General features: G+C 36.6%; 1 protein-coding gene across 7 annotated transcripts in view; it reads left to right on the forward strand.

The window, feature by feature from the left end:
• CDC42BPA (CDC42 binding protein kinase alpha) overlaps window positions 1-15,326 on the forward strand; it is a 308,490-nt gene that overhangs the window by 263,089 nt on the left and 30,075 nt on the right. For all 7 annotated transcript variants that reach the window (XM_040636100.1, XM_040636097.1, XM_040636098.1 and 4 more), the window contains 2 exons: window positions 2,995-3,078; window positions 13,843-13,948. In XM_040636100.1, coding sequence (XP_040492034.1) covers window positions 2,995-3,078; window positions 13,843-13,948 — 190 coding nt within the window. The remainder of the gene's footprint in view (window positions 1-2,994; window positions 3,079-13,842; window positions 13,949-15,326) is intronic.

A 15,326-nucleotide genomic window follows, 5' to 3' on the forward strand; every position in this document is an offset into this window, starting at 1 on the left:
AGACTACCTCCGACTGGTTACGTTGATGAGTCTCTGCTTTTTTTTTTTTTAATCATTGTTTTAATATTTCGAGTTTATACATTTTTAATGCTGAACTATCTCAAGCACACAGAGGATAATAAACACACATGTAACCACCATCCACAGATTTAACATTTTTGTCCTTTCCTTTTCAAATTTGTTTTCAAAGAAAGAAAATATTCCAGAGAGTTGAAACACCCTTCCCTATACCATTCCCCTCTCTCCTTTCTCAGACATATCTAAAGACCCTGAAATTGATGGGCATCCTCTTCCTTGGTTTTACATTGCACTTCATTTGTATCCATAAACAATATATGAGAACGTTTGTTTTATATTTATGTTTTATACAAACATAAATCTTTATCTTTCTGTAACTTCTTTCATTCAGCGTTATGCTTTTGAACTTTACTCATGCAGATACATGTCCATTTAGTTGATTCATTATAACTGTTACATAAGATTTCATTGTATGAATACACCGCAACCATTTATGCATTCTCCTATTGTTAGATATTTAGGTTGTTTCCAATTTTTGTTATTACAAACAATGCTGAAGTGAACATCCTGGTAGCTGTCTGCTTTTGCAAATGTGCAGTTTGTTTAGCATATATACCTGGAAGCTGAGTTATTGGGTTGTGTGGTATATGCATTTTCAACTTTAACTAGATTTTGCCAGATTATTTTCTACAGTGGTTGGGCCAATTTCCTCTCCCACCAGCAATATGTGAGAGTTCCCCATTTTCCCACATCCTTACCAACCCTTGGTACTGTCAGACATTAACTTTTGCCAATTCGATGGGTATGAAGTGGCATTTTTGTTTTTAATTTGCATCTCTCTGATCTCCTGTTAATTCAGCATCTTTTTATGTTTGTTGACCACTGGTGGTTTGCCTGTTTATGTCTTTTGTCTGTTGTTCTGTTGAATTACTTTTCCTGTTTTTTGTAAGTGTTCTTTATGTAATCTGGATACTAATCCTTAGCTGGCTATATGCACTGCAAATATTTTCTTCCAGTCTGTGGCTTATTTTAAAATTTTATTTGGTGTCTTTTTGTCTTGCAACAGTGTTTATTTTAAAGTAGGCATATATATATCAATCATTTCCTTTATGACTTCTGTTTTTTATGTCTTCCTAAAGCAGTTCTTCCCTATGCAGCATTTAAAAATGTTCTTCCATACGTTTTTCTAAAATTTAAATAATTTTTATTTTATGTGTTTAAGACATTAAACTGAAATTTATTGTTACATATTATGTGAAATGAGGTTCTAAATCTATTTTTCTTATATGAACAACCAACTCTACTATATTTCCCCCATTGATTTGTAAAACACTGTCTGCTTTATATGTATGAGTCTGTTTGGGAGTTCTTTATTCTCTTCTGTTGTTCTTTTTGTCTATTCCTGCATCAATATCCCATTGTCTTAATTACTATAACCCTAAAATAATTCACCTGGTATAATCAGCCACTCCCACCCACCTTATTCTTTTTCCTTTTCTTTTTGACCCTTTAGCTTTACATATGACTTTTAGAATCAGTTTGTCAGGTTCCACGTGGAGCCTTTGATTGAAATTGCATTGAATTTATAGATTCATCTGAGGAGAACTGACATCTTTGTGATTGGGTCTTTCCATCTATGGTATACATATCATTTAGATATTCTTTTATATCTTTCAATAAAGTTTTGTTAATTTCTTTATGAATTTACTTCATATTGCTTGTTACATTTGTTCCTAGGTAACTGAAAGTTTTTGTTGCTACAGTGAATGGAATCTTTTCCAAATGATATTCTTATGGTCTTCATGAACTCTGTTGATCTTGTATCCAACACCCTTATTTCACTCCTTTTTTTCTAAACTTCTCTTGGGCTTACTGTGTAAATTATAACACCAATTTTGTTTCCTATTGATTGTTTTTTGTTAACTTTTACATAGGTTTTCAGTGTTCCTCTCTTTTATCCCTCATGTTTACCTTTTTAAACAGTAATTTATACACTGGGTTCAAAACTTTTTCAAGCTATTTAAAGGTATGTTTAAATTAGAACTAAATTCACAATCAGAAAACTCTGAGAAGCTCAGTTCAATTCCATTTTAAGGTTGTAGGGCATAGAAAATATTCTGTTTATGTAGTAACAAAGGCAAAGAGAGATCATCTATTTTTCTCTTAATATTTTAGACTATTCTATAACTTTATTCAAAGGTAGCTTTTTCCTCTTGTTTGCTTGCTTAGCATCCTAAAATGAAATAATTCTTTGTGCCTTTTTTAAAATACTTTGCTAATTAAGTCATGTCTCTTTTCCAATAAAATCACTGGTTCCTTTCATTGAAAGAAATATCTTACATTAATATCATATAAAGATATGGCTTTTAACTTTTAAATTTTATGTTAAGTTCTGAATTCCAATAATACTAAATAGTCTAACTCCCTTCTTTGGAAATTGATTTCTGCACAGAATCCCACTGATCAATCAATCTCTCTCTCTCTTTCTACATACACACACAAACACACAAATATCCACTGAATTGTGTTCCATATATGTAACATACATTCTGTATATAGAAGTTAGGAGTTAAAAGAATCTTCTAAATATTTTGATTATAAATCCTACTCTTAAAAAATCAGATACTTTTAAGAATTAATGTGGCATTTTCAGATGAACTTGAAAATTAATATCCTCGTTTTTATGGAGGCTATATGCTGTGATGTTTTTGTTTTCTTCTGTGGATTCTCTTTTCTGAATCATTCCTTTTTAAATTTCCAGACAAATGTTTTTTGCTGATTGAACAACTATTTCATTTGTAGACATTGCAGGCTGAAATTTAAATTATCAACACTAGGAGAATTTTAGCTTCATTGAGATATTTTTTGCCTTATTGATGTCTTGCTTGGCTTTATTTACTTTGATTGATTTTTAGTGATGTTTGAAATAGATGGAGTGTTTCATGACATTTATTTCCTTTTTGCTCCTGGATTCAGATTGTAGACAGTACTCCTCTTCCAGTTCACACACCAACCTTAAGGAAAAAGGGATGTCCTGGTTCAACTGGCTTTCCAGCTAAGGTACTCAATCTAGATATAAGCATGATGTGTTCTGAAAAAAAATGCAAATAATGGATTTCTTCTGCTTTTTGTATTTGCTGTGTTTTTTGCTATTGATTTCCTCAAAATTGCAAACACAAAAGCTTGGAAAGAAAATAAATTTTATATGACTGGAAATAACCACCACTAAGAAAGGTAGGAAGAGTGTCATAAAGTTTGTTTTTTCTTCCATCTTTTTTCTATTTTTTAATAATTTTAATCTAAAAAATTATAAAAATTGAAGAGGGAACGGCTATATTGAAGTACATGGTTTGGTTTGGTTGGTTAGCGGGAAAACCTGACAAGTTGGAAGTTTTCTGCCTCTTTTATAATTTCTGAGCTTTTGAAAGATCACTATATTTAGAGTATATTCTCCTTTTGCTTTATGCTCTTAAGGTTTTTTTCAAATCAGTTTTGGGCACTAACAAATTGAAGGAGAAATAAAATCAATGATAAACCAATTTTTTCAGAATTCCAAATAATTTTTCATTGTTCCCATTTTAAAAAATAAAACATGGAATACATAGTGGTGGAGGAACTTGCAACTTGAATGTACCGTAAGCACAGTGTTAGTGTGCACACAAATGCATGTTTGATTCAGGAGAAAGACCACAGACCTGCAAAGTTCAGAAGAATGCTGAGTTTGTGTTTTGCTAGTTCTGTGGGGTTATACTTTTATTTTTATATATACAGGAAGATAGCCTTAACATTATTCTAGAAGTATTTACATAAATATTTATGGGATTAAACATTTTAGAAGACCTCTAAATTATCAATCAAAAAATAATATAAAGAGCAGCTTCGTAATTGTATCTACAATTTACTGAATAGGACTATGCCCCAGACATTATCTGTATCATTATTTCTATCACTATTATTTCTATCATATGTCTAAGAGTTTCTGATTCAATTCTTACTGCAGTATTTGAAGGTATCTAATATGTCTCCATAGAGCAGAAAAGTAAGGCTTAGAGAAATTGACTTTCCAAATGTCACACAAATAGTAAGCTACAGAGCCAATATTTGCATGTAGATCTGTACATTTCTAAGTATTTTCTTTTAAACAATATCTACTATTAATATTAGATATGCATTTAACAAACACACATAATTGCACCATAATTTGAGACGGTTTGGGGCTCTAGAAAACACAGATTGGCATTACTTATCCGGTATAGTTAGTTCGTGTGGGTAGTACAATTAATTGGAGATTTCCAATGAATAGAAATTATTGCTTCTATGCTTGCTCTCTTTTTTATGGTCTCCTTTTTTCCATCTTCCTAAATTCAGTGTTTTGAAGTCTGCTATTGTAAGGAGTAGCGCTTAGGGGATGCATTGTAAAGAAGACATTAAGTTGAGGCCACTCAGAAGAATCTAAGATTTAAGTTGATAAACCACTGAGAAAGAGAAACATTTAGTGAAAAATTCAGGTGAATTACTATTTTTTCATTGTATTCGACATAACTATCACTGACATATTGATTATGGTAGAACATGAAGATTTAGTTGCTTATCTCAAGCTCCTACAAAGAAATTCTAGAAATTGGAAAACAAATGATCTCCCTCCCCAGAATAGAGACCTTGGATAAACCACAGAGTGAGAGACAACTTGATGGATCTGAAAAACTGATAAAATATACAGAAGTGTAACTGGTATAGAAGAAAAACAAGCTGAATAGCCTGTGCTAGATACAGCAAAATTCTGAGGCCAGAATATGAATTTAAAATAGACACAATAAGTATCTGAAAGAGATTTTTTAAAAAAGGAAATATATTGGTAACATGGAGCGGGATGAGGCATCTAGGAAGAAGAATTATTTGCAAGTGCTTCATGTAAAAAGATAACTGCTGGAATAAAGAACTCAGCAGATAGCTTTAGCGGAATGAGCAGACTAGGTGTAGAAGAACACATTCGTGGGGTGGAAGATGGCTTGGATGATGTAAGACATACGACAAATAGTTTCAGTATCTCTGTAGTGGGACTTGGAAGGGGAATGCAAAAAATAGAAGCACTTAAAGAAATAATCACTTCACATTCCCAGTAATTAAAGATCAAAAACCTCATATTGAAATACATCATTATGTGCTAAAGAGAATAATTTTTAAAAACTCACACTTAGACACATTATAGTAAAATTTAAGGATATCATAGATCAAGAGAAAATCCTAAAAACTTTCAAAGACAAAGCGTAAATCATCTGTAAAGGAAAATTAAATTGATATCAGACTTCTCAACAGCAACACTAAATCCAAGAAAACAATTAAGGTAAATTTTCAAAATGTTGAAGGAAAAGAACTTTGAACCCTAAAATTTTAACCCAGCTGTAGTACCACTTAATTATGACAGTAAGTTAAAAATATTTTCACAAGAACATAGTAAGTTTATTATTTTTAAAAAAACCTTCTCTGAAAATACTTTTATACGCTAAGAATATACTATCGGAAAGGGAAATTAAGATAGCAATCCCATTTACAGTTGCATCGAAAAGAATAAAATACCTAGGAATAAATTTGATCAAGGAAATGGAAGAGCTGTTCACTGAAAGCTATAAGACATTGATGAAAGAAATTAAAGAAGACACAAATAAATGGAAATATATTATGTGTTCATGGATTGGAAGAATTAATATTGTTAAAATGTCTATACTACATGAAGCAATCTATAGATTCAGTGCAGTCCCTATCAAAATTCCAACTGCATTTTTCACAGAAATAGAAAAAACAATGCTAAAATTTGTATGAAACCACAAAAATCCCCTCAAATAGCCAAAGCAATCTTGAGAAAGAAAAAGCTGGAGGCATCACACTTCCTAATTTCAAACTGTATTGCAAAGCCATGGTAACCAAAGCAGTATGGTACTGGCATAAAAACAGACGCATAGATCAATGGAACAGAACAGAGAACCCAGAAATAAATATGCATCTATCTGTTTATTGAACACATACATGATCAATTAATTTATGACAAAGGCATCAAAAATATACAATGGGGAAAGGGCAGTCTTTTCAATAAATGGTGCTGGGAAAACTGGATATCCACATGCAAAAGAATGAAACTGGACTACTATCTCACACTATAACAAAAATCAACTCAAAACAGATTGAAGACTTGAACATAACACCTGAAACCATAAAACTCCTAGAAGAAAACAGTGGGTAATCTCCTTGACATTGGTCTTAGGAATGATTTTTTGGATTTGATATCTAAAACAAAGACAATGAAAGAAAAGCAAAAATGAATACGTGGAATTACATCAAAGTAAAAAATGTCTGCACAGCAAAGAAACCATTAGCAAAATGAAAAGGCAACCTATGGAATGAGAGAAAATATCTGTAAGTCATATTTCTCATGAGGGGTTAATATCCAAAATATAAAAGAACTCATATAACTCAATAGCCCCCCCCCCAAAAAAAAAAACAACCCATAATCAATCAAAAGATGGGCAGAGGACCAGAATAGACATTTTTCCAAAGAAGACATACAAAAAAATGGCCAAAGGTACATAAAATGGTGCTCAACCTCACTGATCATCAGGGAAATGCAAATCAAAACCACAGTGAGATACCACCTCATACCAGTTAGAATGGCTGCCATCCAAAAGACCAAGAGATACCAAGTGTTGGCAAGAGTGCGGAGAGAAGAGGACCCTCCTGCACTGTGGGTGGGCGTGTAAATTGGTGCAGCCACTGTGGAAAACATATGGAGGTTCCTCCTACAATTAAATATAGAACCACCATATGGTCCAACAACTCCACTTCTAGGTATATACTTGAAGGAAAGAAAATCACTCTCTCAAAGAGATATATGTACCCCCATGTTCATTGCAGCATTATTTACAATTACAATAGTGAAGACGTAGGCTAAGTGTCCACTGACAGATGAATGGATAAAGAAAATGCATGCGTGCACACGCGCACACACACACACACACACACACACACACACACTGGAGTATTATACAGCCACAAGAAAGGGGAAAATCTTGCAATTTGTGATAACAGGGATGGACTTTGAGGGCATTATGTTAAGTGAAATAATTCAGAGAAAGATAAATAGTGTATGATCTCACCTATATGTAGAATCTCAAAAATTCGAACTCACAGAATTGGAGACCAAATTGGTTGCCAGAGGTGGGGTTGGGAGATGAGGGAAAAGGTACAGACTTCCAGTTACAAGATAAGTTCCGTGGACGAATGGAATACATCATGGTGACTATAGTTAACAACACTCTGTTGTATATTTGAAACTTGTTAAGAGAGTAGATCTTAAACATTCTCCTCGCAAGAAAAAAAAATTGCAACTATATGAGGTGATGGATATTAACTTACTTTGGTAATCATTTTGCATTATATACAGGTATCAAACCCCGTATGATGGTGTATACCTTAAACTAATACATTTTATGTCAGTTATATCTCAATAAAACTGGAAGAAAAAAAAGTAAATATTCTTGGAGGAAATTCTCCATCAAAAAGAGATATAAAGCCACGAGGCACTGTGAGAGGTTTGGGAAATAGGGTGACTAGGTATCTCAGAGGACTTTACTGTGGTCTGTAAAAGCAAGCACCCTCACTCTATAAAAATCAAAGAGAAAGGAAATATATTCAAAGCAGGTCCAGAATGAATCCAAATGCAAACACAGTGGAGGTAAGTGTAAGGATCGGGTGAGGTGAGCGTGCTCAGGCATTTGTCTCTTCTGGGGAGAAGCTGCAGAGACAGCATGGCATGCTAGTTATCGTGGTGGGTTCCTAGCAGGGCCTCCTAACTTGCAGTCACAGCTCCATCACAAATTAGCTGTGCGAACTTGAGCAAGTGACCTTTCCCTGCTTCCGTTTCCTCATCAGAAAGGAGTGCAATCAGAGTATCCATTTCGCTGGATTCTTCGGAGTTTTAAAGAAGCCTTGTATTTGTGAACACCTTAGCATGGTACCTGACGTAGTAGTAGCATATAAATGTTTAAATAAATACTGATAACTTGATAAGGAAAGTAAACACAAATATGAATCTTAAGTTGAAAGCAATCAATAGAATACTAGCATATAAAGTGTGTAATCTTCATACCTGCAGAAGGAAATGCTATTCATTGAATGGAGGCAGGGAAAAGAAAAGGAAAAAGGGGAAACATGGTGACCTGGTGCTCTTAACTGCAGTAGATTGTCTCAAATCTTAGAAAACATTTTTACTATGCTCACAATTTTGTGGATATGAATTTGAGAAGGGCTCCAGTGGGAAGTTCTCAAGGAGAGTCTGCCATGCGGGTGTGGTCAGCCGTGAGCTGAGGCTGCAGATGTGTGGGGGTTCAGCTGTGCTGCATGTCCAGGATGACTCGCTCCCGTGACAGGCAGCTGATGCTCAGGGTCTGTCCAGACGGCAGCCTCACTCTTCCTACATGGCGGCTGCCTCCCCAGAGTGAGCCTACCCCGAGAGCCAGTGAGAAGCCACATGGCTGAAAGCAAAGGTGGATGGAAGGGAAGAAAATAAAGGAAAGCAAAGGTCACAGATATGTACTGTAATATGGAGTTCAAGGTGTAAAACACCAATGGCACAGAAGAGGACATTGTATGCTAACAAAGGAAATAATAGATAAAGAAGAGAATGGTCATGAATGTGGATGGGCCTCACAAGGAAGCCCTAACTTGTATAAAGCAAGGACTAAGAACTTGGGAGGCTCAGGTTAGAGACAGGTTGGAGACTTTAATTCACACCCTCAGACAAACAATATAGTAGAGAAAATGCAGGGCAGAGGACAGAGGGTTAATATCTGCATGCATCGAGAGCTTTTATAAACGGGGGAATGAACATGCTATAGTTAACTGGCCAAAAGCCAGGAATAGACCGATGAAAACTTAAAATGACTGAGAGTGAAAAGATGGTCAGCCTTACGAGAAGTTGGAGAAAAGCAGATTAAAGTAATAATGAGCTACCTCTTTACATTTGTGGTGTACATATCCTTGTTATCAGTAGGGTACTGTGACGCATTAGAGGTGGAAATGTGAATCAGTACCACCTTTTTAAATACAATCTAAAAACACTTTAATGAAAAATGTATGTTGGTGAGTCTCTAGAATCCAGTGAGTAGAGGGTAGAGGATTCTGGGAACTTGGTCTTGGTGGCAGCATGGTTTTTGAACCTCACTGAATCTCTCCATAAAAACAGACCAACTGGATAGGTCTCAAAACTTAAAACACATACACACACACACACACACACACACACACACACACACACAAGACCCTACAGATGAGACCTGAACAATAAATGAGAAGATTTTCCCACAAACTCCAAAATGCAAACTGATAGGGGGGAAAAGAATTGAGTGAGGCAGGAAAGGAAAGAGGAAGTCCAGATGATTAGGAAGAGGGGAGAAAGAGCTCAGAAAGCAGAGGTCATTTTTAAAAATCACTTTATGCAAAGGCATGGAGCTGGAAAAATTACTCCCTCATAGAAGTACAGGACAAGTCATTTCACTTAAAAATGAGGAAAATGGAATGGGAGAATATATTTGCAAGTGACACTACAGATAAAAGACTGGTATCCAAGATCTACAAAGAACTACTCAAATTCAATACACAAAAAACAAATAAATCATATAATGGGTAGAAGATATGAATAGACACTTTTCCAATGAAGACATACATGTGTCTGGCTAGCAGACACATGAAAAAATGTTCAAATCATTAGCCATCAGGGAAATTCAAATCAAAACCACACTGAGATACCACCTTACACCAGTTAGAATGGCAAAAATTGACAAGGCAAGAAACAACAATTGTTGGAGAGGATGTGGAGAAAGGGGATTCCTCCTACATTGTTGGTGGGAATGCAAGTTGGTACAACCACTTAAAAAGTTAAAAATTGAGCTACCCTATGACCCAGCCATTGCACTACTGGGTATTTACCCCAAAGATACAGACGTAGTGAAGAGAAGGGCCATATGCACCCCAATGTTCATAGCAGCATTGTCCACAATAGCTAAATCGTGGAAGGAGCCGAGATGCCCTTCAACAGATGACTGGATTAAGCAGATGTGGTCCATATATACAATGGAATATTACTCAGCCATCAAAAAGAACGATTTCTCAACATTTGCTGCAACATGGACGAGACTGGAGGAGATAATGCTAAGTGAAATAAGTCAAGCAGAGAAAGGCAATTATCATATGCTTTCTCTCATCTATGGAACATAAGAACTAGGAAGATCGGTAGGAGAAGAAAGGGATAAAGAAAGGGGGGTAATCAGAACGGGGAATGAAGCATGAGAGACTATGGACTCTGAGAAACAAACTGAGGGCTTCAGAGGGGAGGGGGTGGGGGAATGGGATAGGCTGGTGATGGGTAGTAAGGAGGGCACGTATTGCATGGTGCACTGGGTGTTATACGCAACTAATGAATCATTGAACTTTACATCAAAAACCAGGGAGTTACTGTATGGTGACTAACATAATAAAAAATATTATTATAATAAAAAAATTAAAAAATAAAAAGACTGACAATAAAAAAATAAAAGGAAAGAAAACTTTTTAAAAATTCTTTTCCTTTTTTAATTTAAATTCAATTAGCGAACGTAAAGTACATCATTAGCTTCAAATGTAGAGTTCGGTAATTCCTCAGTTGCTCATCACATCGGGTGCCCTCCTTAATGGGGTTTGTGTGAGGTAAAGTCTTCTTGTTCTTTATCAGTGGTGAAGTTCTCATTATCCACAGTGAGGTTTTAAGCTTTTGCCAGGGGTCGTAATTGGTTCTACTGTGTTCTCACAGCTTCTGTTAAAGACCTTTTACCTTCTCCAGTGATAGCTTGAAGTCCACAACACAGACAAAATTAGAATAGAGAGGAGCCCTTCCTTCTGTCCACCTCTTTAAATGTCGAGTTTATAGTTAATTCTCAGTTTACTCCAAATTGTCACATAATGTAACACTCTAATTTGGGTCCATGCTTTAAGTTTAATGCCCCTTTTCCTAGACTTTTTTCCTCCTCCTTTTTCTCCTCTTCAATCCACCCTATGAGGGGAAGTATTAGAAATCAAATACTGACCAGGAGGCAGAGAGGGGATCTTAGAAAGGTCAGAAGCCAAGTAATCTGGACCCTAGGAGTGGATTCGTTTATCTTTCTGTTACTGTTCCTCTCTCCTTCACCAAAGAAAGAAATCCAGAATCCTACGGTGTATTGCCTAGAGGTCAGTGTCCTCAGAATCATGACCTTTAATTATGTTCTATTTTACCCTGTCCTTCGTTGAGATCAGTGAAATGTGCACCCCTTACTGTTTAGTGGTACCTCCCACTCCCTCCCACAGTTTAATCAGCACCTACCAGTTGGATGGCTGGTCAGTTAACTAATGCTCTGCGAAAGCATTTTTCTTTCCCAGCATACTCAGTTAAAATTATGACACTCTGAGTAGATCTCGGGCGGGAGGGGGGGTGGTATTTAATATGTTTTGTCAGCAATTCATTGGGTAGCGTCAAGAATTACTGTTAACATTTGTTGTGGCCACGGTTATTATTACCGATATTCCAGACCTGTCTGTTAACCTTTAGAAGAAAGAAGGAAGTCACCTCTCTTAAGCAATCGATCAGTTCGCTTGTTGTGATAAAAGCGTCCAGAGCGAATCAGTAAACGAACTTTGCATCTTTTCCCATAATTTTGAACAATTGAAAAAAAAAAAACACTAAAAAATTTACTCTGGAGAGTTCCTCAAAGAGCAAAAAAAAAATAAGAATAAAACTTGGCTTACAAGAGACCTACTGAGCAGGATTTTATAGGCTAAGAACAAATTAGGGACTTGTATTTTTATCACTAGGAGGTGCCTAGTCTTAACCATGTCTTGTGTCGTTTTTCTACATATTCTACGTGTTTTTAAGTGATCAGACTTTGAGAGATGGGAAAATTAGACAGATGTGGGGTTGAATTTTAATTCTACCATGAACTGTGTATCCATGAGTAACTGAGTCTCATCTCCTTGGTCTGCCTGAGGAAATAGTGCCTGTCTTTACAGGGGTGTTGTCTCCGTTAACTGAGGTGATTCATGTGGACCACTGCTACAGTGTCCGCTCATTGGTCGGGGCTCAGGCCACACGGGAGCAGTTTTACAGTTAGCCTGAGGGTGGTCTGTGTGCTAGACGCAGTAGAGTTAGACCCTAGTGGTGCTTCGAAGCTTTTGTGGTGTGTAAATCACATGTCCCAATTGAGAAGAATAGAATTTATTTTTAACTTAAATTTTAAAGCTTTGAATAGTCCTTTTAGTTTGTTGTTGTTTTTTTAAGATTTTATTTATTTAGTTGAGAAGAGAAAGAGCAAGCACAAGCAGGGGGAAGGGCAGAGGGAGAAGCAGGCTCCCCGCTGAGCAGAGAGCCTGGCATGGGGCTTGATCCCAGGACCCTGGGATCATGACCAGAACAAAAGGCAGACACTTAATAGACTGAGCCACCCAGGTGCCCTGACCCTTTAGGGTTTTTGTTTTTGTTTGTTTTTTTTTAAGATATTATTTATTTTAGAGAGCGAGTGAGTGGGGGGAGGGGCAAAGGGAGATACTCTCAAGCAGACTCCACGCTGAGTACAGAGCCTGACGTGGGGCTCAGTCTCACAACCCTGAGATCACGAGCTGAGCCAAAATCAAGAGTCAGATGCTTAACTGACTGAGCCCCCCAGGTGCCCGTGAGTAGTTCTTTTAGTTTTTTAATATAAGTTGGTCTCAACTAAAATAAATACTACTTCATAAAACAGCATGTCATCGGAGTTCACACATGATTGGAATAGAATAGAGTTCTTACTAGTTTAAATCAGTCACACATGTAAAATAAATAATTAGCCAAATTTGCTTTCAAAAGTCAGTAACTACGTTCTGAATGCTTACTCTACACCAGCACGGTTCAAAAGGCTTTGTTTATGTTCACATGTTCATTTAATCTCCCCATGAAATAGATATTGTTATTGAGCTGATTTTATAGAATGAGGGAAGTAAGACACAGAGACGTTAAGTAATTCGTTCCTAGGCTCACACAGTAGAGTGGAAGAACGGTTATTACAAGTCATTTATTACTAAAACATTCTAAGAGTTAATCTGGAGAGGAGAAGATGTTCTGGAGAACTGCGGTCTATATGGACTTACCACCAGATAGGGCAGACCAGACTTAGCTTCACCGGGTTTGCTACAAGAAGTTTCAGGCTGCTGTCTGTCGCTAGAATAATACGTGTGTATGTTTGTCTACTGAGGGGTAATACCACCTGCTTCCATAGGAGAAAAGAGATTCATTAAGCATATTCTTTGTTCTTGGTTCCAGAGAATGAAATACTTGCTTTATAGTGGGGACAGGAATTTTCAGTTACTGTTTGTTCTTCCTAAGAAGGTGTAAAAGCATATTAAATTTCTGTATTTATAAAGGTATAAATATGTAACATTTCACTTAACTCTTTGCTGAAGAATAATTTGAAGGATTTGTAAAAATCCTGAATCAAAATCTATGAGCAAAAATAAAAGCTAGAGTTTATACCTTTGGCATTTGAGAACAATTAATTACCGTGTAACTTCTTATATTATTTTTAGCATTACCTAGCTCTATATTGCCTCATAAAAATATGCAAAGAGCATAAATTACAGAAAGATGTGAGAAATGAAAATAATTCATTGCAGTTCTCTTTAGAAAACATCCTAGTAGCTCGTGTGGGGTCCAGGGATTCACAGTGCAGAAATCCTTTAAATGATTGATGTTTTTAATAATTGGTGTATGTTTTTCATCCCTTGGTTTTGCAGCGCAAGACCCATCAGTTTTTTGTCAAATCTTTCACTACCCCTACCAGATGTCACCAGTGCACCTCTCTGATGGTGGGTTTGATAAGACAAGGCTGTTCCTGTGAAGGTAAGAACAAAATGGCAGGAGAGCATGACCTTAGAGTCCTAGCATTGGCTCCCTAAACTGTAATCACGTAACTGTTTTCCCTTAAACAGTATATAGCTCTGCTTTTTCTGCTTTTTTCTGGTAAGAGAAGTAAATAAAGCGAGCACCTTCCTGCATGTTGGGAGAAACTAGACAGCCCCTAGAAACATTGTCTAGGGAAGATCTCTGTCAGTGTGCTCATTCATCTTGGTTTCGTTATTCAGGCGAATTTGTGGTTCTGGGAAAGCATTAAGCTGAGTGACAGAAGACATAAAAGTTATCCTTGAACCTGTTCATTTAACTTTCACCTTGCTGAATTAATAAGTAGGCAGTTCAGTATCTTTTCAGAAATATTAAGTGTCTGCCACTTGGCCTCAGAAAGATATTTTATTCCCAGTATTCGTATCAGTGGATTTTCTCTACCACTCGTTGACTCATGGATGTATCAATCGCGTGTTCGTGGAATGCCTGCCCCATACTTCTAGACACCGAGATGTAGTCCTGGACAGGGTAGAAGACTGGGAGCCTGCCCTCGGGGAGCTCACATTGAGAGATGAGCGATCAGGGATCATTTGAACAGAAAACAAAGTATATTTGTCTGGGCACCACTTTATTCTTCCTAAGATTTCTGAAATGAAAATGACTTAAATAATTATAATGGGATAGACTGGGAATAGTTCAGGAATATACTTTCTTTAATCAAATGAAATTTATCACTGTAACAATGCCTTGTGTATCATTTACTGATATATCTTATGAGAAAGATAAAATAGTTGCTAATTCAAATTCTAATCTTAGTTTCCATTTCTTAGCCCTTAGGGTTGGAAGGGACTTTGAAGGCAAGGTCATCAGTCCACATCGGAAGCAGGTGTTTGCCTTGTAGAATGTGCTTGTAGTTAGTCTGTATCTGATCACTTTGAATTAACGGGGTGCTAATGGCATCTTAAGGCAATGCATTCTATGTCCGATGAGCTCTTGCAGTCAGAGCGGAAGATCCAGATTGCATCATCTCAACTGGTCTTGGAGATGCATTGGTTTAGAGCCAAAGCAAATGGTCTTGGCTTGAAAAGTAGATTTGAGAGTTATGAGCATACAAAGTATGAACAGGAACGGCGTTTTCCAGGAAACACAGAGTGAAAAGAGAGCAAGTATGGGGACAGAGCCTTAGGAAACAACTCGGGGAGGTGGAAGGTAAAGGCAGCAAAGTAATCTGAAAAACAAACAGCCTATGTCATTGACCAGGAAGGTGTGATGGAAGCCAAAGGAGAGAATTTGTACAATTTTTCAGCCTTGTCCCATCTTGGATTTAACCAGTTCTTATAAATGTCATTTTTAGGGGTGTCTGGATGGCTCAGTTGGT

The sequence above is a fragment of the Ursus maritimus genome, unplaced genomic scaffold, assembly GCF_017311325.1.
Source record: "Ursus maritimus isolate PB19 unplaced genomic scaffold, ASM1731132v1 scaffold_2, whole genome shotgun sequence".
NCBI lineage: Eukaryota > Metazoa > Chordata > Mammalia > Carnivora > Ursidae > Ursus > Ursus maritimus.